The 23334-nt window shown below is 40.6% G+C and overlaps 7 protein-coding genes across 7 annotated transcripts in view; 3 read left to right on the forward strand and 4 right to left on the reverse strand.

The window, feature by feature from the left end:
- Positions 1-6189: 6189 nt before the first annotated feature.
- On the reverse strand, positions 6190-9358 carry LOC115632653 (iduronate 2-sulfatase). The gene is made up of 5 exons (XM_030529883.1): positions 9322-9358; positions 8080-8234; positions 6997-8023; positions 6645-6818; positions 6190-6583 (listed from the first exon to the last, which is right to left on the reverse strand). Exons 1-5 carry the CDS (start codon positions 9356-9358, stop codon positions 6444-6446), a joined length of 1533 nt encoding a protein of 510 aa, XP_030385743.1. The 3' UTR covers positions 6190-6443.
- LOC115632552 (brain protein I3) lies at positions 8892-10465 on the reverse strand. Its single transcript, XM_030529767.1, has 3 exons — positions 10275-10465; positions 9322-10219; positions 8892-9258 (listed from the first exon to the last, which is right to left on the reverse strand). The coding sequence occupies exons 1-2, from the start codon at positions 10348-10350 to the stop codon at positions 9903-9905; spliced, it is 393 nt and encodes a 130-aa protein (XP_030385627.1). The 5' UTR covers positions 10351-10465; the 3' UTR covers positions 8892-9258; positions 9322-9902.
- Positions 10466-10915: 450 nt separating this feature from the next.
- Positions 10916-13556, reverse strand: LOC115632916 (spermatogenesis-associated protein 5-like protein 1). Its single transcript, XM_030530207.1, has 3 exons — positions 12534-13556; positions 11651-12472; positions 10916-11564 (listed from the first exon to the last, which is right to left on the reverse strand). The coding sequence occupies exons 1-3, from the start codon at positions 13384-13386 to the stop codon at positions 11065-11067; spliced, it is 2175 nt and encodes a 724-aa protein (XP_030386067.1). The 5' UTR covers positions 13387-13556; the 3' UTR covers positions 10916-11064.
- On the forward strand, positions 13541-16082 carry LOC115632917 (YTH domain-containing protein 1). The gene is made up of 3 exons (XM_030530208.1): positions 13541-13652; positions 13773-14509; positions 14578-16082. The coding sequence occupies exons 2-3, from the start codon at positions 13807-13809 to the stop codon at positions 15528-15530; spliced, it is 1656 nt and encodes a 551-aa protein (XP_030386068.1). The 5' UTR covers positions 13541-13652; positions 13773-13806; the 3' UTR covers positions 15531-16082.
- Positions 16083-16435: 353 nt separating this feature from the next.
- Positions 16436-17607, reverse strand: LOC115632865 (osteopetrosis-associated transmembrane protein 1). The gene is made up of 3 exons (XM_030530128.1): positions 17242-17607; positions 16989-17179; positions 16436-16918 (listed from the first exon to the last, which is right to left on the reverse strand). The coding sequence occupies exons 1-3, from the start codon at positions 17555-17557 to the stop codon at positions 16556-16558; spliced, it is 870 nt and encodes a 289-aa protein (XP_030385988.1). The 5' UTR covers positions 17558-17607; the 3' UTR covers positions 16436-16555.
- A 1016-nt stretch (positions 17608-18623) lies between these two features.
- On the forward strand, positions 18624-20297 carry LOC115632654. Its single transcript, XM_030529885.1, has 2 exons — positions 18624-18789; positions 18844-20297. Exons 1-2 carry the CDS (start codon positions 18624-18626, stop codon positions 20295-20297), a joined length of 1620 nt encoding a protein of 539 aa, XP_030385745.1.
- Positions 20298-20957: 660 nt separating this feature from the next.
- LOC115632657 (pollen-specific leucine-rich repeat extensin-like protein 2) overlaps positions 20958-23334 on the forward strand; it is a 36313-nt gene continuing 33936 nt past the window's right edge. Inside the window, exon 1 of the mRNA XM_030529888.1 lies at positions 20958-21159. The gene's annotated coding sequence lies outside the window, so the exon portion shown is untranslated. The remainder of the gene's footprint in view (positions 21160-23334) is intronic.

Consider the following 23334-nt stretch of genomic DNA (forward strand, 5'->3'; position numbering starts at 1 on the left):
CGAGCTTGGCTTAATCCGGCTGAAGTTAAACGTTGATTACAACAACATGCCGCACCGCACCGCACCGCACCTCTTCACACCGCTCCACAGCGATACCAGCTCATCGCCGCTCCCTTCCCTTCACCTTACCCCCTAATCTCTCCCCGTCCACCTCGCCATGCCATGCCATGTCATACCAGATCTTGGCCCTGCCTTTGCCAGTCACTGCGTGGGCTCATTCTGGAATTTCTACACTCATTCTTGATTGTTTCGTTTCGTTTTACGCTCTGGGCCATATGTGTTGCATTCCAGTTGAATTGGTTTTGGTTTTTGGTTTTTCGATTTTTTTTTTTTGTTTGTTGTTGTTCTTACTTTTTGATTGCTGTTGTTGTAGTTTTGTTTTTGGTTCGATCGGGGAGTTGAAAATAAATACATTTTTTTAAAAGACGAACGAAGCAGAAGATAATAAATCTGAATTTCAATAAATTATTTTGTTGCTACAAGACGGCCAAAAAGACGCAGAGCCCTGCCACTTCATTGTGTCCGCACTGAATGGTCAACGTGTTTCTTCTTTTTTGTCCCCCGCATGGTAAGTTGCGAGAATTTCATTCAAAACTTCAATGTTTGGCAATTTCTTGTTGGCCATTGTTGTCAAGGCTATGTGCCATGTGGCTAAACCGATATGAATCGATCAAGGGCGAAGAGGATGTGGGGTGTGTCATTCCCACTAAATCAAAATTGAATATTCAAAATGCACTCTCCCTCATTACAAGATCGATCAATAGGACTAAGGCAGTTCGGTTCTCAACCCAACTGCCAATAATTTTCGAAAACAAATTATATACAGACTCAAGCCTGCCCACAAATCCGTAGGTTTTAAGGCTAGGCTTTAAGATGCTCAAGCTCAGGCTCTCAGCATCTGAGCTCTGTTATAATTCAGAAATCACACGGCATTCAGCCAATGCATCAAGAAGATCCAAGTATCCAAGTCTAACTTATTTCTTCCTTCAAAACCATAGATGCCTAAGCGACTAAGCTTCAGAGCTCTTAGTAGGGCGACTAAACTTCTTTCTTTCTTTTGCAATAAAATCCAATATTCTCTGGAACATTTGCCCGAAAACAAAAAACATACTTTTGTTATTTAAACAGATACGAAACAGCGTGAAAAGTACGATTCTTCACAATCAACAATATTCGTTAAGGCGTTATTTTTTCAATATCTTACAGCATGATTGCCAACACTATTATCTCTAGAGCCTTATTTCATTTCTGCAATTTGTTTGTACCCTGTGCCAAAAGGGTAACTAGTGTGAGATCTCAAAGATGAACTCAAAAGCGGGCATTAAATTCCATAATAAATATAACAATTATCATTTTGATGCCAATTTAAGAAGCATTCGCTCTTGATCTAAAATGACACAAAAATGTAAGCATTTATGAAAAAATGTGAAATCTGCAATAAAAATAATAACAACCAGCGCTGATCAGGTAGGTGGGCATAGGAAGCCGGCACATAATATTAATTCATGGAAATTCCGTCAAAAAGAAATTTAAGCTTGTTGCCGCTAACGCTCTCCTCTTCTTCCCCTTCCAGCGGCAACCAACAGACTAACTATGTAGTTATATCTGTTGCTGTCTCTCTAAAAAGACATAAATACCAGTTTAGCAACGACATCGTCCAACCACCAACTAGACGAAGACGAAGACGACCACGACGACTGACTTTACCAAAAATACAACAACAACAACAACAAGAAGAAGAAGAAGAAGAGTAACATCGCCTAAAAATACTGACGACTGACAGAGCTAACAAACAACCTTCGTCATTAGCCAAACTATGGCATGTCAACGAAAATTAGCATTTTGTTGAGCGCTGCTTACAACGACGGCGAGTTCGACGATGCTATAGTATATGCTGTAACCTATACATTATAGTATAGTTTAAGTGGTAGATTGTGCGATTTACACTTTTGAGGGCGCAGGCTGCCGGCAGTACCCCAGTGGCTCAGAAACTGTGCGTAGGTAAGAAGCAGAGCCTCTTCATAAACTATATCCGAACCGCTGTCGCATTTGCGCCGCTTGGTCGGCTTCGGGCATACAAGTATAGCATATATAGCATATAGCAGACGACATAGAGCATGGTATGTTTTGGACGATAGACTGACTGACTGACTGACTGCCTGCTTGACTGCTTGACTGCTCGTTTTGCCTGCCTGTTTGTCTGCCTACGCATCTTTCGCAATTTCGTTTGAGACGCCCACGCTTTTGAGCTTGCTTAGAAATAAGCAGCGGCAACAACAATAACATCACCAACAGCAGCAGCAGCAGAAACAACAACAACAACAAGAGCATCAGCAGCCAAGACAACAACCTACAAATTCAAATTAAAGTTGTATTCGCATTATTTGCTACATTTCTATGGCTATGTGTGTGTGTGTGTCTCTGCCTGTGTGTGCATGTGTGTGTGTGAAATTTGCTTGTGGGTTTTTATAACCGTAGCTGTATTTTTTTTCAATATACATATGTACAGTGAAGCCTACCAAACCTAAATAGATTGACGAGATTTATAAAAAAAAAACAACACAAAATAGATCTTTTGACGAAATGATTTTATTTTAATCAAAATAAGCATCTTCAGATTTAACATTTTGTCCGACCAATAAGCATTTCGAACATTTCAAGTGTCTTAAACAGTCCTTCAGCCATGGAATGGCTTTAACCTCCTTACTTTCGTTTTGTTTTCCAGCTTTCGACAACTTCAGAAAAGCACGTGTTGGAACGAGAGTTACGGTTGATCACATTTTGATCTACAATTTATCCAATATTAGGATTTGAAATTCATCCCTCTCACGTCAATAAATACTGTTTAGACATTAAGACATATCCCACCTTCTTATAAGTAGAAAGGTCCATCCACAATTTGAAAAGTATGTCTAAAAAAGTATCTTTTAATCTGCAATCCGTAATCCCGCATGTTTATACAAATATTTCCGTTGGGATGTACCTCACCCACCAAATCCTGTATAACACTCCCTAACAGAATTACAACTAATTCCTTTTTTACACTGTAGATTGGTTCCAAAAAGTCATGTAAAAAAAAAACCGTGTAAAAAATGGAATAAAGTCGTGCAACCATATATAACATTTTTAATTTTCAAACCGTGTCAAATCAAAACAGTGTAAAAAATGACCATTTAAAAACAGAATATACAAAGTACAAGTATACAAATTTTGTTATTGAGAAAAGTTATTGAGTTATAAACTGGGCTTTCAAAAGTGTTTATATTTTTATCTTTCTTTAATCTACTTATTAATCACAGTCTTCAAAGCGCTTTTAAACTTATTATTAATCATCAGCCCTGATGAAAATTTTAATCCATTAGAATGCATCTTATTTATACATATATTTCCTTAAATTTCGAATACCACCCCACCATGTCAAATGCCGAGAGTGTAAAAAGTTCATCTTGTTCCAGATCTGTACAATCTGCTAGTTTAAGGGCTAAAGCAGCTGGTAGTGTTCAAAAACTTTTATTTATATACGTTTTCAAATCTGCAAATTATAATTAGTGTTACTATAAAAAATATATACATATATACAAATATAATTCTGCTCGAATTAAAATGCTCGATGAAGTTTTTACTTACGATGAGTATTTCGGCTCAATCTCTGTAATTAATAGGCATTTAGAACAGGGGTTTTGGAAGAAAGAGCGCGCTTTCTGAAATAGCAATATTTTTTGATTTTAAAGATTTAAAATTTTTGTTTTATTATAATCGTTAGAATAACCATAAAATTGCTTTTTCATATTTAATTGCTTGTTGGACAGGTTAATAAATATTCTGTCGCCGGTTCCGTGGCTACACAATTATTTATTTATTAACTTGTTTGCTAATAATTTAATCATTTTATTTTTTGTATTTTTTTGTATTTTTCCTTGTTAGGTGCAATAACCCTCTCTGACAATATTAGGAATATAGCAAAATATTTCCCTAACGTATCAGATGTTATTAAATGGTGTTCTCGTTTTTATGGGAATTTTACTTCCCTATCTTATTGATTTATGGTACTTTGGCAGATCGTTCAATTTGAAATAAAATAAGAGAATGCTTTAAAAAGAGATAAATTGAATGCCGCAAGAGTTTTAAAAACGATAAATATGTTAGCAATACAATTTGACAAATTGCAGTATTTTTCATTTCATATTCACTTAAAGATTTATGTTTTTGTATTTTTCTCAATTTCTTTACAAAGTCGACTTCAAAATACTGGTTCATTGTTTCTAATAGTAGTGTTTTAATGATTCTCTATAAGTAATAGATGCGTCTTAGATGACAATCCAACTTTGAAAAAACTCGAAAAATATCGATTCAGCCAACATCCAATTGCTTAAATTTCGAGACTCTCTTTCAACATCCATTTTTGCTTTGTGTGTATATTTTTGTAAAAAAAATAGTGATGTATCCGATGTTAGGGAGCTTTTACTGCACAGCCATGTATGTACGAGTATGTATGTTGTTTGTCTATAGTTACAGGCATTTGGACATGTCGACTGCTTGGCTGGCTGAACGTCTGACTAGCTGACTAGCTGACTGGCTGACTGTTTGCTTGGCTTAGCTTGGATTGGATCGGCTTTGGCATATGGTCGTGGACGTGTAAGCCTCTAAAGTGCCATAGATTATTATAACACACGCGCTTTGAGCATGCTCTGTGGTTAGCCGCAAACCCGCTGATGGCCTGACGGACTGACGCATTGACAAGCGTACAACTACAAAAATATTTAAGCATTATACGACGCGCAGTCGCAGTTGCAGTTGCAAATGCAGTCAATGGCACAGGCGCATGCATTATGCATTTAATATGCGAACTCTCAAAACAATACAGAAAGGCGGCAGAGAAACGGAGAGAGAGAGAGAGAGAGAGAGAGAAATAGAGACAACAATGCAAAAATGTTTGAGGGGAAAAGCCCACAACGGAAACGTCGCCACAAACGCAAAAGCAACAGCAGCAGCAACAAAAACAACAGCAACAACAACAATGGCAATGTAGCTCATAGCGGCTATGAAAGCCTCGTTGTACCGTTGCCAAAATGCAGTTTAATCACCTCAATGAGTCGCACTCAGCCCACATAGAGCAGCAACAACAACATTAACCGTTGCTCTCGCTGCAAGCCCACACCAAATATGCACATTAGAGAGCAAACGGGCGGCCGCACAAACACACACAAACACACACAAACACATACATATACATAGATGGGTGGAATCCAGAGACAGCAACAGCGACGAAGACGGAGACGGAGTGCAGATTTAATTGCCAACCATGCCAAACATTTTCACCGCTTGGCAACGCCGGGACGGCTTTGAAGACTTTGAAGAGCGGAGAAAATGAAAGCTGGCCAAGATGCGAGGCGTGCACCGAAAACAGCTTGGGCGGTGTCGTTGGCGTTGGCGTCCACACCAACGCAAACGCGCAAACTTTTTGAATGAAATTTCATTCACAAAAATTTACAAAACGAAAGCAAACATCGTACAAATATGAAGAAAAAACTCCAATGGGCGCGCATGTGCAGATTTTATAAAAGAAAGAAGCAACTATAATGGAGGAATTTAGCAACCCAGTTGGTGTTAAAAACAGAAAATAAATAAATCAATTATAAATATACATACCTTGATCTCGAAGGTTAAAAAGGTTATCTTATGTTTTGTGCTAATTAAATATGTAACAGGGAAAAGGAAATCAGAAATTTAGAAGTTGGGACAAGCCTTACAAAATTTTAAGCTCACAAATATTTTAACTAAGGAATGCATTTTTCTTCATTACCCTACACTTAAAAGTTAACTTGACCGTTTATTGCTGCTGCTTTTTTTTTTTAATATTCAAGCAAAACTTCCAGTTTAATTCTTAATCTTAATCTTAATAGACATAAAAGCATAAAATTGACAAATCGTGGATTTTTTTGGTGATATAAACACAAAAGTGGCTGAAATTAAAACAGGACGAGGAACACTAATCAAAGTTTTTTTGAACAGCAAGTAATACAATTTAATAAACTAGTTTAAACAAAAACCTAATTGGTTTATATGGATCTTCTACTTATCACGCAAATGGATGATTATCACAAAAAATAATATATATTTTGAAAAATTTGCTGTCTTTAAAATATCTTTTAAGAACATTAAAAAAGGTTTTTTTTATTTGATGGGACGTTAAAATAAAGACAGCCTCGTTGTTCCTAAATGGACCTAGAACCCCCAAATAGTGTGCTACGAACATGAAACACAAAAAGGCAAACGCTCCCTAATTGAAGATTTCAGTTTAATTTTCACGGTTTTGTCCTGAAATTTGTTTTAGTGTAGAATTTATTCTCCCATTTGCTGAAGACTCTCTTACTTTGTCTTGTCTTCGATACATTTCTTATTACAAATAATGAAGAGCGGTGTAAAAAAGGTAGACTAGACCGCTAGCTGCCCACGGCCTGCAGCAGACGTCGGCGCAGGCGCATTCGTACTTCATCGAAATCTGACAAGGAAGCCAGATTCATTTCTTCACCGGCATCTAATCGATGATCATATAATTCCTCGCCATAAACTTCGTTCCAATCTGAAATTAAAAAAAGATATATTGTGAGGGAACGAAGAGCTTTGGGGATTTAAAGAGTTACCACAAGTGAAATTCTGTGCAAAAAAACGCACCCACAGCGTATAGCGATAGAGATCGGTGCGCAGACTATAGCCCATTACCTTGATATTATGAAGCTTAGGTTTATCACTGTTGGGATGCTTAGTGGGCAACAAACCGGGGCGTGGATATTGACTGAGAGCCACATGTTGGGTAGCTATGAAATAGAAAAGTTGATGTGAATATAAAATCGAACCATGCATACAAATGTGTGATGATACAAAAATATGGACTTAAAGAGGAATTAGAATTAGAACTTAACGATTTTGTTTCAGACGGTTTTTAAGTAGAGCGAATCGAGTATATTAATACCTGAATATCTGATTACTACTTACCCAAACCTACGCCCTGCATCTGTGGATACAAGCTTTTACCCTCAGAGCATGTTAACTGAGGCGGCATCTTAGTGCGATTACAAGTTGGCAATGCCGGCAGGTGTGCCAAATCCACCAGCGTGGGAAATACATCCAACAATTCCGTTATGCCGTATAAGCGTTTCGCTTGCTCCAGCGGGAATTCTGGACTGCGTATTATTAGGGGCACACGTAGAGCCACCTCGAAGTTGCTGTATTTGGCCCATTCCGCATGCTCGCCGAGGGACCAGCCATGATCGCCGAGCACCACGACCACAGTGCTCTGCAGATCTAGGCCAGCGATGAATTTGCCAAACAAATCATCGACGTAGGCAACCGCAGCGTAGTAGGCCTGGCGGATTTGTGCTGCCTGATGCGTCGAAATGGGCCCGTAGGGAAAGGAGATGTTTGCATATTTGAAATCATCACGAGCTCGTACATCCGTATAGGGATTCCATGCAACTGCCGGCATGTCCGGGGGCTTCAAAGTATCGTCGGTGTAATTGTAGAATTTTGAGAGCGGAAAATGTGCCAAGAACTGTCGCGGAAACCGAAAATTAATATGAGGTTTGTGAAATCCCAGCGCCAAGAAATATGGACGACGACTTTTCGCTCGGGACTGCACAAATCGCAGAGCCTCTGTCACAGATTCAATGTCCGGAAGAGTTTTATAGGGTTGCGTTTGCAAATGCACCGGACATATAAGGTTTTTTCGCAATACACCCCATCTATCGGGGCAAACGGGTGAGTTCATGTACTGTTCGGTGCGCGGACGAAATGGAGGTGCTGACCAACTGAGCGGGTAGTCATCCGTGTTGTTTGAAGATATACCCGGATGAAAGATCTTGCCACAGCTATAGGTATAGTAGCCATGCTCCTTAAAGTACTGTGGCAGCGTTGTAAAGTTGCCGACAAAAGTGCGCCAATAGCTGTAAAAATCATAGAGATGCAAAGTATCTGGACGCCGTCCCGTAAGCAGAGAATTACGACTCGGTGCGCATAATGCTTGCTGAACAGGAAAAGTTCCCCTTAGATCTTGATTTACTGATGTATTGAAATACTCACCTGGCTATATGCCCGTGTAAATATGCTGCTGCCCTGTGCAAAAGCGTCCAGGTGCGGCGTTTGTGCTAAGCGATCGCCATAGGCGCCCAACGTGGGGCGCAAATCATCGAAGATAATCAAAACGACATTGTGGCGCGACGGCAGCGACTGCGACGCTGTAGAATTGCTCAACGACGTTAAGGAAAGAAACTGAACAATCAAGAGCAAAAAAGCGCAGCTTACGAGCACATTTGTTGTCATGACCACGGTGGGCGACTTTCCCTGTGCGACTGTCGTTGCTTCTTCGAGATAATGCTCTCAGGCGGCCGGCTGTCTCAGCGGATGTGGATGCCGGCAATTTTGTTGTTTGCTTTTTCAACAACAAATGTCAAAGTCAAAGCGCAAAAGCAAAATATGCCAAGCGAACGGCGCAATATAAAACTGCCCTGCATTATATTTCAATTGAAGTAAGCGGAAGCTGAGTTGCTTCAGTGGCGCACTTTCAATGGGTGCGTTTTTTTAGAGGCACTATTGGGAGTTCTACAGGTTTGAATACACGATTTCAATCATTCGAAAAGTATACGTTTTTATAGTAAAGTAGTTAAGCTTAGACTATTTGGAATTATTATGAAATTGTTGCATAAATAATAAAGTGCCTATTTAGTTTAGCAAATTTCAGTTCCACCCCAAATTAATCTACTTGTAAAGTTTTACATTTTAACCTTTCCAATTATAAACTTCTCCTATATTATTTTTTCCACAAAATGCCTAAACTGAAGAAAAGCCCTTCCTGCCAATATTCAATTTTGTCTGCTCCAGACTTGCACATTAAATATAATAACAATATGTATAAGTTTAATGCATAAAAAACATATCATCTAACATTTCGAATATAATCGTATGATAAAAACAGTCCAATGCGATATCAATAAGGAATTACGCAGTAATTTAGGGTTCCGATACAACACTTATACGTATGTACATTAATAACCACGAATTCAAAATGAACTCGTCTGTGGTTGTGGTCACTCGATCTAGAATTTTTTGTTTTTTGTGATAAGCTGTGCTCCATATACATATTAACGTAAAATATGGAAAGATAAATTACATTGTTGGGCGTCATCGCCTTCGGCATCTGAGTTTATCAAAGAGCAGGAGGTTTACATATTCGGACACTAATCGTTAGCATGGACCGGAATGCTGTAAAAAAAATATATATAAAAATTAGCATTAATTCGTTTTACTCAACAGTGCTCGACTTACCATTTCTTGATGTGCAGGGGGCGTAGATAATATTCATGACGCCACAGCAAATTAAAGTTTGCTGCAATGCTGATTCCATTAGGATACATTTAGACGCTGTTTTTAAATTTTTTGCTTTTTTAAATGAAGTTACGAAAGAAAAGCTTTTCTGACCAGCATCCTTACGACTTCATATTTTCTTCATGAAAAGTTCTAAGTACTTGACTTTTTTGTTTCTGCTCACCAATTTAATTATGTTGAGACCAAACCACTGCCCTCATTTCACGTTTCGTCCTATAACCGTGTTAATCGAGTACCTGACTATAGAACAAATCGACTGCATTTCTATCTGCGATAGAAAAGGTCTTATTACAACAAAACACCAATTTTTTACGCTTTTATGTTTATATAACGAAGCTTATAACAATGCCTAAATATAAATCTGACTAAAACTTATGGGTGTCATAGGACAAATCACCTTCAATGTAGACTTTGATAGACTGTGTGACAGATGCATTTTAAATGCCAATTGCGTTCCACTTACAAACATACATACGTATAAAGACGATTAAGAATTTGGGGCGTTGGATTTTGGAAGGCGCTCAATACACAGCACCACAGTTGTTACAGCGTTTCTCCCGCATTCCCAGGCAGCAGAGTATGCCAATGGGGAAGAACAATATGGCGCAGCAAACGCCGAGCAGTGAATAAGTATCCTCCAAATAGCCAATGCGGCATGAAGGACAGCCACCAATCACAATTATCTCGGAGGGCATCATCACAGGAGCCGGCTGAACAACAACGCTTACTGGAGTGGTTTCAAAGGCCCCGTAGCTGGGCACATAGACACCAGCGGGCTGCATATTGGGAAGAGGCGCTGTCGGTGCTCCCTGATGTACGCCCGCAATAACCTGGGGAGCTACGAAAAATGTGTACATTAGTCTCGTTTCATTCTTAAACCTTGATCCACTTACCATTTGGTGGTGGGGGCGCATTGTTAAATTTCATTACGTCGTCGTATGAGGGCGGAGCAGTGTCTTTTGTCGACATTGTGACGGTTTTTTGATCTACGTTCTGCGTTTTTTGTGACTCACTTTTGGCGTTTGATAAGTTCCCCGTTTAATAAGTGTTAGTGTTTGTTTTAATTGCACTCACATACTACTAATCGGTTTGGTGCCTTTGCTTTTCTTTTGTTATGCTTATCGAATGATCAGCTGTATAGAAGTCGATAAGTCTAAGCACACAATCGAATGTCGATAAATTTCAGGGCAGCACATTTCGAAGCAACGGTCGTTCATTTTGACATTCAGATTTCTCACTGTTACGTTTCATTCGAAAAGACAAAAGTACCGCCCCCGCATAATGTTTTTCATAGATATAATCTTCTTGAGGAAGTTGTTAAATATTTATCATATAGAGTCACATTATACTTTAAACAAATTAAACTGCATTTTTAGGTTTATTTTAAAAGGTTTTTCATAACAGAATCTCATCTCGCACGAAGTCATAAAATGAATGATATATTTGTCTCTATATAGACCACATTGCGTTTTAAGAACATAATGGCTGGACCTAAGAAAGTAATTGCCATTTTGAATCAAAATATTCGAGTATGTTTCAATTTTATAACATTTACCACTTTTATTTGAAATTATTTCCTTTTCTTCTCAAACATGTTAAACATGCTAATAAGCGGTCCCATAAGGTTTCTTAATATTTTAAATTCTTGGCACAATCATCTCAAGTAAATTACATATGTATTTATTACAAAAATCTGTAGGCAAACTTATAGTAACCATCGATTTGACTTTGTGTAAGCGATGACTTAACCCGGCCCAGCACCTCTTCAAAGTCCTGCATTTGAATGGATATGGCATCAAAGTCACGTTGAAGTGCCCGCATAGCCGCTTCATTACACAAGTTACACAGATCGGCGCCAGAGTAGCGTTCAGTGCGTTCGGCAATCTCTTTAATATCCACTGAACTATCAAAGGGCATGCGCTTGGCATGAAGTTGCAGGAGAGCCAGACGAGAGTCCGAATCCGGTGCAGGCACATGTATCAATTTATCAAAGCGTCCTGGTCGTATTAGGGCATCGTCGATCATATCCGGCCGATTGGTGGCCGCCACAACTAGTATGTGGTGCTGACTGTCGCCACCAACAATGCCATCCATTTCGGTAAGTAGTGTGGACAGAATGCGCATCTGTACGTCGCCACTGCCGCTACCACCGCTGGAGATTGTGCGTCGACCCACAAGTGCATCTGGCGAGGTGTTATAAGTAAAAGTTGCATGAAGAAAACAGATCAATTGTTAATTCAATTAATTAATTCAATTGTTAAACACTTACCAATCTCATCCAGAAATATCAGACACGGCGCATTCTTACGCGCCGTATCGAAAATACGCGTTACAAAACGCTCAGCACAGCCCACATAGGGCGAATATACCTCAGCAGCAGATGTGGATATGAATGTCATGTGCGCTTCCTTGGCCAGACACTTGGCTATGGTAGTTTTCGCGCAGCCGGGCGGACCATAGAGCAGCACCCCTTTGGGCAAACTCAGGCCAAAGCGTGCAAAGGCAGCGCTCTGCTTGAGACCCGCAAGTATAGAGACCTGTAGTGTACGCTTGAGCGTTGCCATACCGCCAATGATCTCGAATCCTTCAGTCATTCTCATCACGCGCACATCATTGGAGCGCGAGGCACTTGGTTGGCACTGAAGCAACGTCTGTTTTATCACCTCTTCAATTTGCACAACTTCTGTACTTTGCAGCAATAGTTTATTTTGCAACTGGCGCATGAGCAGTGCCAAATCGGCCACCACATAGCCCTGGGTGTGTTGGCCAACATGCTCCATCAAGGCGGGACTTAGGTCATGTGGGTATTGCGCCGTGAAGTAGCAGGCAAACAAGTGTTGGCGCTGCAGCTCTGTGGGCATGTCTATGACAATCTCATTGGCAAAGCGACCGGCTCGACGCGTATATTCGTGCAGCGAATGCGGCGCGCTGCTCGTAGCCAGGCACAGGATACGATTGGATCGTCGTGGCAACTCATCGACCAGTTTGTATAGTTGGGCAGAGATGCGCAAGGCATTACTCGAGTTTTTGGCATCGCTTGTAGTCGCAGGACAGAACATTTCCAAGTCCTCCAGCAGAATGACTACGGGTACTGAAAATGTATGAAAGAATTGTTAAAAGGATTATCTTTATGAATGACTCCGTTTACTTACGCAACGGCTGGAATACTTCGCAATATGTGTGAGCAGCCTCAAAAGTTTTCCGGAGCTCCTCTTCCGTTTCGCCGGGATACGCGCGCAACACTTGGGACGCTGTCACATAAAAGCAATTGCATCGGTGTCGCCGCATAAACTCTGCCAGCAGAGTGCTTTTGCCTATGCCTACAGCACCCACGATCAGGGCATTCAAAGGCAATTCCTTGCCTTGGTCACTTCTTGAGGTGCTTAGCAAATCCTCTAATGCCTGCAAAGCGCACTCAAAACCATGCGGGTAAAAGGTGAATGTGGTTGGTAATGCTTGTGATAGTTCCAAGCGTACGTCCACAATGAGCAAGTTGGTATCGCGCTTCAGCTCAAAACACTCGTTCTCTTCCAAATCCGGCACTTCAAATATTTCCACACTGGCAATGCCCAATTGCTTGAGCCGCTTGTGCTGTACGACACATCCCTTGGTCAGCATCAGATATCGCAGAAAGGAATGTACATCATCGCGCAGATCTTCTACAGAAATCTGTGATCTTTGTAATAATTCCGCAGTTATGGTCAATACACAGGCAACTTTCTCAACGCGATTCACCGTTGTCAGCGGCACAATTTTCGTTAGACGCTTATTATTGACGTTAAAGTGTGGAGTAGAGGTCACAAAGTCATCCATAAAGCAACAGGTTTCCGTGCCGGCACGCGCCAACACTCTGCATATGGCGTAGCTGTCATCCTGCAGCAAGCACTTGGCCCAAACAGGTATTTTCGGTTCCGTTATCTCCTCACCATATGTTACATAGCAGCGTTGGGGCTCGTGTTCAGATTTGTCCAGCAATTCCAGCGGAAAAGCCAAAATGGAGCACATATTAGAAATCAGTGCAATGTACCAGCATCTCAGCCATCGATCAGCTGTTTATTCAAATACACCGGCCAGCTGCTTACGCGTGTTATCGATGCCGGGAATACAGAGTAATCGATAGACAACTGCCAACAGACGCTAGCGGACGACTGTGGGTTGTAAATGCAAAATAGGTGGTGTTTCTTACTGTTAAGAGGAAAAAGTAATACAGATTTGCATTAAATTAAGATTTCATAATTGTGTCTATTATGTGTACTTGTGAATTGCATTAAGTGAGTATTTAGGAGCGATGCATATTTTACATTTTTCCAATGCCTTGCTAAATCGATTATTTTTCTGCATCGCTTGCACTCACATTTGTTTTGTTGGTCGTCTCGCTTCTACGCATGCAGGAAAACAACAACACAACGTAAACAAATAGCAAAAATGACTGATTTGGGCGCTGCTGTGCTCGGCTTGGATGAAAACGAAGCCGATATAGCTGAAGAGTTGCAGGACTTTGAATCGTTTGACACGCGCAGCGAAGCCTCCGAATCCGGCAAGGATTCCTTGCCGAGCCTGAGCTCGGTGAGTACAACTCCACCTTTTGTGGAAGCCGGCGACGAAACTGGGAATGGAAAACGTAAAGCAACGGTCACCGGAAATGAAAAAAAGGCGAGGCGCAATGAAATTACTGCAAAGTTTAAGAGAATCGAAAATAAATCATGCACAAACAAAAAGAGGACAAAGAGAAACACGACTAGTGGCAAGGAGTCCAGCGCAGATGGCGGGGCCAGTGATGCACCAGTAAGCAATTCCTCTGACGACTCTTCGGACTCAGATTCGGACACCAAGCGGAGACGCGCTTCGGGGCGCCATAAGTCGACATCATGTTCCAAAAGCTCGTCGCCATCCGATCGAGATAGCAGCTCGCCTGCTACTCCACATAAGCCCTACGACTACATGACAAAACTGAATTATTTGTTTCGTGACACGCGCTTCTTTCTCATCAAGTCCAACAACCACGAGAATGTACAGCTGGCAAAGAACAAAAGCGCATGGGCAACATTGCCACAAAACGATGCAAATCTCAATCAGGCCTTCAAAGAAGCGCGTAATGTTCTGCTCATTTTCTCGGTCAACGAGAGCGGTAAGTGGTTTGATTTGAAACTGAAGAACCATTCGGTTTTATTATATTCATTTTCCTGTCGATTACAGGCAGATTTGCGGGATTTGCACGCATGGCTGCCGCCTCTCGTCGAGACGTGCCACAACTTAATTGGGTTCTGCCACCAACCATGTCAGCGAAGGCACTTGGAGGCGTCATCGAACTGGATTGGATTTGTCGTAAGGATCTATTTTTTACTGCTACAATGCAATTGCACAACGACTGGAATGAGGGCAAGCCGGTGAAAATTGGACGCGATGGCCAAGAGATTGAGCCCAAAGTTGCGGCCGAACTATGCCGTTTATTTCCCCAAGATGACATCGAGCTCACGCCCATATTGCGCAAATCGAAGGCTGCATCGCACATGATGCGAGAAAAGGGATTGCGGGTCATATATAAGCAACCGCCCAGTCGTGTCTCCAGCCACAATGGACCTATGCGTCACAGGCGCAATCATCAGCCACCGCATCCGCATAATCAACATCATAAACATCGGCCATATCAGCCGCATCATTACAACAATAAAGGCCCACCACTTGGAAAGTTTTCCCGCAAACCTTCACCCTATCGCTCGAATAGCAACAGCAGCAGTGCAGTCGGTGGATCTGATCTTATGCCACCATCTTGGGAACGTTACATGGCCGGCATGCCTTCGTGGGAACAAGTAGCTGCCGCCATGGCTACGAATCAATTGTTTGCACACATGCCACCCAGCATGCCCGCCAGTTTCTACGACCAGCTGCAGCAGCCACCGCCATCACTGCGTTACTATGATGGGCAACCTCCACTTCCCGATTATCCGCCACCGCAGCAACTACGTCCGCCGCCACCTAATTTCGAAAAGGCTCCGACTTATGAGGACTTTGCCACCTGGAAGAATGCCGGCTTGCCACTTTCATCTGGCTTCCCCATCTACCTGGCGGCAAACGCTAATAGCAGTGGCAATGGCAGCAACAATGGAGCGACGGACAATCGGCGTTACGACTACAACCGCCGGCGTTAAAGTGCAATGCATTGTCCCACCTGCTTCTCGAGTAAGAAAAAGCCGTGTGTGAATCAAACTGCAATCTGCAATGAAAATTTGTATATGTTTTATTTTTCACTATACAATTTTTTTAAGCTATTTATATTCATAATTTTTCTCGCAGTGCTATATTAATATATAGTACTTATAATAATAATGATAGTTTTACACAAAGATGTATTTCGACATTTCCAGGCTTTCAAACGGCAGGCAATAGTTTTTTTGATTACTTCCAATTACTCTGCAAGTTCTTGTTGCAGGTGGCACGCAGCTGCATCTCGTAAAACCTCCTTTAAAAACCCAGAACAGTTTTAATTTCGAAAGTGCAAAAGAGTTGTGGATGCATGATTGTACCCCCAATATTGTATTGCACAAAAGTAATGCAGTGGGGAATACTAATCAGTATATACAATGCATGTATTTTGTGTGCTGTCCGAGTGAAACGTCGATGACATTTCGAATATTTCACAAATGCTACATGCGGGCTCGAGTCAAATAAACTAACGATATGAAACATCTTTATTCCATAAATATATTTTTTGTTTTCGGGCGTGGAATGTGGGATTTTATGTGTTAAGTCATACAGATCTCTGATAAATTCTTTGTGACGCAAAGGTTTTCGAGTTTATAAAAATCTTAAAAAATTCCTAATCTTGAAGTCTTTATTCATTGTCTTGTCTGGACCGACAAATCCACTAAAACACGGCAAAAAGCTTATATCTGAAAATGTAGGTGGGAAAACCATGAAGGGAGTAACATTACTATTTTTGTACACCACATCGTATTTCAATTCTTAAAGCTGGCCACTAAAATTTGCCTAAGTACTTGTAGGTTTAGACCTATTCCAAAAAGTAAATTGCAATATTGTAATTAAAAAGGCTAAGTTTAATGTTTTTTAAAAAAGCTTTGCTTTACTTAAAACTATGTACATACATAAGATAATTTGCATATTCGATATACTTGTATATGTAAGTATACATAAGCAATTAATTTGGCACAAGATACTAGCTCAACTTTGACTTAAATGTTGGCAACGGGTCGTCAGAGTCACTGGAATCCTCGGCTGTAGCGAGTATAGAATTAATCTTCTCTTCCCTCGCCGATATGCTAGATGTCTCATCAGCACTCGTTGTGGACAAGATAGCGGCAGTTATGAGCGATGATGTCGAGGGTGCATCCAGTTCGGGTGCTGTGTCATTGAGCGTGCCATGATTTGCTTCACGCCGCAGGGTGAGAAACACAACACCAGCATAGAAGAGCACTATGATCGCAGTTACCACGCCTACGCTACTAATAAATGCGGCTAATCGGGGTTCCCGTTGGCAGCACTTCAACTCCTTGGACCAGAGAACTCGGGAGCGATTCATCTGAAAAGGAAATGATTAGGAAGTTGATTCAGTGGGTTGTCCATAGTGGGTCGCCAGACGCCATACGCACCGAATCCTGCAAGTCGAAGCAGACTTTACCAATGTTTTTCTTTTCAAGTTCCCTGTAGAAATCATTCAATTCCAAATACTGAGGAAGACATGCTATGCACTCTAAATTGTTTTTTTTGTTATTTTCGAGGCACTCTGCCCATTTTGCCCATATGGTGTCATACTCGTCTGAATGATTTCCTTTTATGCAATCTGGGAATGCATGAGTCATAAGCACTTGTTTGAAAAGCCGGCTTCAACATTTCAATACTAACCATCACAATTAGCTCGATTCCAAAGCCCAGTCAGTACACTTTGTGTTGTGCCGACCACATTTATGCGATCACTCTCTGAATACTGTTTTGAGCAATTTATATCGTTCATCAGCTGGGTGTATTCATTTTTCATATTTAGGTACTGCTGTCCGCAGCCATTACAGATCTTGACAGGCACGGCATGTGCAGTTGTACAGAACACATATAGCTGTTGTGTGTTGGCCAGATTGTGCAGCATTGTCTCGCAGGAATTTGAAGACGCAATCGCAATAGCGCTTGAGAACATGAGAAATATTAAAATATTAAATTTCAGCATTTTCGCAAGCGTCCTTTGTTTTTCTTTTTGTTTAACTTGGAGGTGTCAAGCTATCGTTGGCTTTTCCCCCTTAACTATCGATGTTATCACTATCGATAGTTGGACTATCATAAGACAAATCGACTCCGAAAACATTGTGTATGAGTTTTAAATGGTTGTTATCAAAAATTAAGAACATACTATATAAAATAGAAGTTTATTTTAAATAATCGAAATTCCATCGATGAATATAGTAGAAGACTGGCGTACCACGAAAGACCAGAGTAATCCAATGTAGCATAACGTGGTACGCGTTTATGTCGACCGGCGGGCCAGTAACGGATTTGGAATTTATGCTTAGGAAGGGTTTACTTAAAAGCAAAAAACAATAATTAAATGTTGATATTGTTAATATGATTATCGTTGAGATATGAATGTCATCAAATTTCCCATTACCGAATTTTTAATTTTTTGCTATTTTCAGTTATACAGCGCATTGTTTCGATGACAGCTATAGATATTCCTGATTTTGTTGATTTTTGCATGAATTTTTGAAAATGAATACGCTTTATTAAATTACCAGTGAAAGATAAAATGGTATAGAAAACGATGCCGTTGTAGGTCAACTTTCAGATACTGTACACCAGAGCCATGTAACTAAAACGAACTTTGAATTACCAATTCCGATTGGGTAACAAAGGTTTTCCACTAAGTGAAGAATTCCTTGATTGATCTTATGGGAGTTAGCCGAACAGCTTCCACACCGAAACAAAATTATTTTCCATTAAATTGCAGTAATACAATAACAATTAAAAACCTAAATTGTAAGTGCTTTTATTTGTAATTGTACAATAATTATGTGTTTGGTATTAATCTGGTGTATAATATACATACATACATATGTATGTATGTATGTATGCGTACTGCATGTGTTATCATTCAAATAGCCTGTCGCGAGCTAAATTGATTTTTTCCCCCAATAATATGAGGAATGTTCCAAATGTAATTGAAGAGATATCATTTATTTGTGGTTAGCTATTGCCGAAGATAAACAGAATAGGTATTTGATGTCAGAACTCTGTGCGTTATGGTCATGAATCGCAGGCATCTCTACAAGATACTTTGTATAGTTCTTGGTCTGAAGCTGGGTCTTCTGTCGCTGCTCTACTTACGCTCTGATTCCATTTTAAAAAGCCAAATTTTCAAGGAGCGGTCGGTTAATATCGATGAGCTGCTGATTGATAGGCGCGCGGGTAAGTAGCTATTGACCAAAGAGCAAAGGATTATCCGTATTCGTTTGTGTGTAGAGCCCACCTGGGAGCAGCGTTTGGAATTGATACTCGAAGATATTCCTTCGCTGCCTTTAGTCGAAATGCTGGCAGCGAAGGACGAACAGCAGAAACTGAAGTGTGCACCTCTATCGAAAGATATTGAGTTCCACAACGACTACTGGCAGGTAGCGCATGCTGAAAACTTGACTTACTACCTCTTTGGTGCGTACTACGATTGTAGGGAGACGGTGGTGGAGACCCCTCTAGTACGTCTTCTGGCTATGATAAATGAACGCGGCAATACCGGTGCGGTATATCCGAAGACCCATTGCCAGCTGTGGTTCAAGTCCCAATTGCAGCCCGTGATTGTGCCCGTGCTGGATCACAAGGTCATTTGGTTTTGGTGGAAAGCGGCAAACCACTTTTATCCCACGCTTATGGAATGTGCTGTGCCCAGTGGTGAAGTGCCCGCAATGGTGTCTTTAGTCTTAGAGCCCTGTGAGAAGGCAACCAACCTTCTAAAGGTGTTTTATGAATCGGCACCGCTGTTTCCGGAGCAGAAACAATTAAATGAGACAACTGTCTTAGAGAAGGATGGAAGCCGTCCATTAAAGTTTGCTGTATGCGTCAAAACCATGAACTTTCTTTATACTGACATGTCCTGGCGTTTGATTGAATGGTTGGAACTGATGCGTCTACTGGGTGCCGAGAAGATCGTGTTCTACAATGGACCCATGCATGCTAATATGACGCGTGTGCTCCGCCATTATGTAGACGAAGATCGGCCAGGCTTTGTCGAGCTTCGGCCGATGTCCTTGGCTCGCGGCGAGCCGAACTCACCGGTTCACTTCCATCATTACGCTCTGGGAGCGGATAACTTCAATAGTATACTGAATGAGATGATACCCTACAATGACTGCTTCTATCGAAATATGTATCGCTATGACTATATTGGCCTTTTTGATATCGATGAGGTTATCATGCCCCTCGGAAACTTCACCACCTGGTCGGATTTACTAAAATTCGAGAAGCAGTCGCCCGACCCGAATCCCAATTGTAAGGACTCGGCAAGCTTCTGCTTTCGAAATGCCTATTTCCCGAATTACGAGGAGCGACCGAAGTTTTTCCAACAGTTCCCGGCCTATTTCTATATGCTCCAGCATGTTGAGCGCACTCGTGAGTATTGTGATCCCGGCGATGCGACAAAGTGCTTTCACTCGACCAGTTATGCCATCGGCCTGCACAATCATGCTCCATTGTACTGGAAGGATAGAATCTGTAGTGCCCGAACGCTGGATGTTCAGTATGCCCAGCTCCATCATTACAGAGAGCCAGATACCAAGTCCAAGCTGTTGGATACTGTGGTGGACGACAATATTTGGCGATTTCAGCCACAACTGCAGAATCGCACAATGGCCAAGTACAGAAAGCTGGGCTTTCTACCCACGACAAGACAGCAGCGCCGAGACGAAGAGGAGTTACAAAACTAATTAACTGAAAACATCATGCAATGTTTTTAAAATCAAAACTACCTCAACATTCTTAGTTTTAAATAGAAAGCGTTCAAATTATTACTAAAATCAAATATTTCACAACCACGGTACATTGAAAGCGCGCTGGTGCTACCAAGCAACACAGGAATCGATACTTGTAGTATCACGAATGACATCGTTTGAATTGCTTGCATCCCTGGCACAGAGATGTACATGAATGCATTGGTTTCAGTAAATTCATTTCCGAGTTAAATAAAGAAAAGAAAAAAATATAAAATGATTTGCTTATAAATAACATACATGTATCCAACCGGACTAAAACTGTGTAACAATTTCATTTCATAAGCTAACAAGATTTCCAATACCCCAAATGAAAAATGCTTAGAGGTATAAAAAGCCTATGTCCACGACAGTTTTAAAACGAAAAAATATTATTAAATAGAACCAAAACAGACGTACACTGCAATGTGAATTCATAACACCAACCACAAACAAAAAACAAAAATCGATGAGTCGACTAGAAAACAAAACACATCGATTCATCGTGCTAAAAAAAATCATCGCTTGATGATGTATCGATATTTTGTAACATTCCTACCCTAGCTTTCAATTCGCTTCAGTTCGAATTCGACGCCCTCTGTGTGAGCAACGTTGCTTCGTCGGTCCGCGATTGCGCGTATATTTAAATGATAAAAGTGTTTGTACATCTATAAACAAATTAACTTAAATAACAAATATAAGTAATTCGACGGCTGCAGTTGGCAACCACTGCAACGAAAATATAAAGTCCATAACTGTACACAAAAAACGTCGCCCGCCGTACTGTGAATTTTCTTATAAGAAGCAGCAGCAGTGCAAAGTGAGTTTTAAAAGATTGCCAAGAACATTAAGAATAAAATAGCCGGAAAATTGCAAAAAGCATTGCGAATGTGTGAAATAGTGTTTTATTATTAAACAAATCTAAAGCGTTAAATGCAACGAGATGCGTGCATGTGTGTGTGAGTGATATACAAATAATTAAATCCTGATTGAATCTGAATGAAAAATTTTTGTGGCGTCGCCACTCCTTTTGAGCAAAGAAATTTCCTGCCCAGCCAAACGAATTTAATAAAAGGTAGCAGCGCATCGGTGGCGGCTGCTGCGAACTAAATGTAGAAGGGAGAGTGGGGGTGTAATTGTACGTCCCTGTCTATGTGCTGTGTTGTTGCTACTTTGTTGTGTGTGTGTGTGTGTGTTTGTGCAGCGTATTTTGCAGAAGGAATTTCTGCAAAGGGAAGCAGCGACATTTGCACTTTTGTTGTTGCCGTTGTTACTGTTTTTGTATAGATCAGCAAGTTATGCCGGCAGTTTATTACTAAAAATACACATAACGTAAACCTAACTACTTAATACAAGTTAAATAAATTAACGAACTAAACAAGCTTATTGGTAATATCAAACAAACAAACACAATTTTTGGAAAGTGAAGTTTGGAGTAGCGGCATTTTATATTCTACTCCACACGCATTTGGTACTCAGAGCATCAAAAGGGAAAAAGGAAAACATAATTCGCTGCTGGGTGTGTTTGGGTGTGTGTGTGTTTGTGTGTGTGTGTGCGACTCTCAGTCAGTGCGCAAACGCATGGCCAGAGTAATAAAGCAACCAAACCAAAATCTTATTTTTCCTAATAATTTGGTGCGTAATTTAAGTCAAAGGCAAAATGCTAAATTATTGAACAGCTGTCGTGGCCGTAATGCAAAAACAAACCGCACACATATGTATGTACATATGTATGTGTGTTTGCGCACGCACCTGGCGTGCTACAACAAAAATGCTGAATGAACAGTTAAACGACACACTCCTTTTTATGGCCACTCCGTTGTGGTTGCCGTTTATTTGGTATTAATAACTAAAAACTGGTTTCAAGTTTTGCCCGATGCAGAAAATTTGGTCAGTGCAGAGGGCAAAAAGTGCACAATTCCATATATATGCAGACACACACACACACATGCACATACAACAAAAGGAGCGGCCGCCTGCCCCTGTGTAGGTGCGCAAGCAAGCATTAAAGCATTTACCCCTTTCCCCTCCACCCATACTCCGCAAATTCTCTCATGGGCGGCTGCTGTGTGAGTGCAAGAGCGACAAAACGACAAAACAAAAGCGAAGTAAAGTTAAAGTAAGAAAAAGAAAGCAAAAAAGCAAGCGCAGTGCAAAAAATCAAAACAAGACGCAATCAACTTGGAGATTGCGAAGCTTCTTTTTGTTGTTGTTCTCGTTGCTGCGACTGCTTTGCGTTCGTTTCGTTTAGCTGTGTTGTTGTCTTAGGTTCTGTTTCGTTTTGATAAAAAATTAAGCAAGCAGCACTGAAGCACTGAAGCAAAATTTGGCTCACAGTCTCAAACGCATACATACATATGTATGTATATGAATGTAGTGTGTATGCATGTATTTACATATGTATATCATGTATACATGTATAAATCAAAACTATTGGAGCTGAAGAGAAGTAGACTTTTAGTATTGAAATGTCCGATAAGATGAATTGTTAATATGTACCAAGAATCGCAATGCTAATGCAGTAGTGCATCGAGCTTTCCATTTTCGCAATATTCCCCAAATGTTCTTTTTACATTCGCAATTTAAATGAATGTCTAAAATCAAAAACATATTTAATAGTTCTTGAAAATTGCATTCAAAAATTCTAAAGAGTTGAAAAAACAGTACATTTAAAATACCATCTCTTCGTGTAATGATTTAAATAATCCACGCCAACAGCGATCGAAATAGTTTTGAGGAAGTTGCAGTGGCTCCAAAACCTCTTTTATGTAACAGATTATAAATAAGCTCCATTATCCGTTTTAACTATACCATTTTTGGGGCCCAAGCTACATTTTATATTATATTTTTATTACATTTCCTAGATTTCCACAGATTTACCCAAACTTGTTAGAGTTCATTAAGTGCATACTATTGAATAAGAAGATAAAAATATTTACACAATTTATTACCTACCCTGTACGCGTAGGGTGAAAAGGGTGTATTAGGTTTGTGC

This window comes from Scaptodrosophila lebanonensis, unplaced genomic scaffold (assembly GCF_003285725.1).
Source record: "Scaptodrosophila lebanonensis strain 11010-0011.00,11010-0021.00 unplaced genomic scaffold, SlebRS2 tig00001415-arrow-pilon, whole genome shotgun sequence".
Classification (NCBI taxonomy): domain Eukaryota; kingdom Metazoa; phylum Arthropoda; class Insecta; order Diptera; family Drosophilidae; genus Scaptodrosophila; species Scaptodrosophila lebanonensis.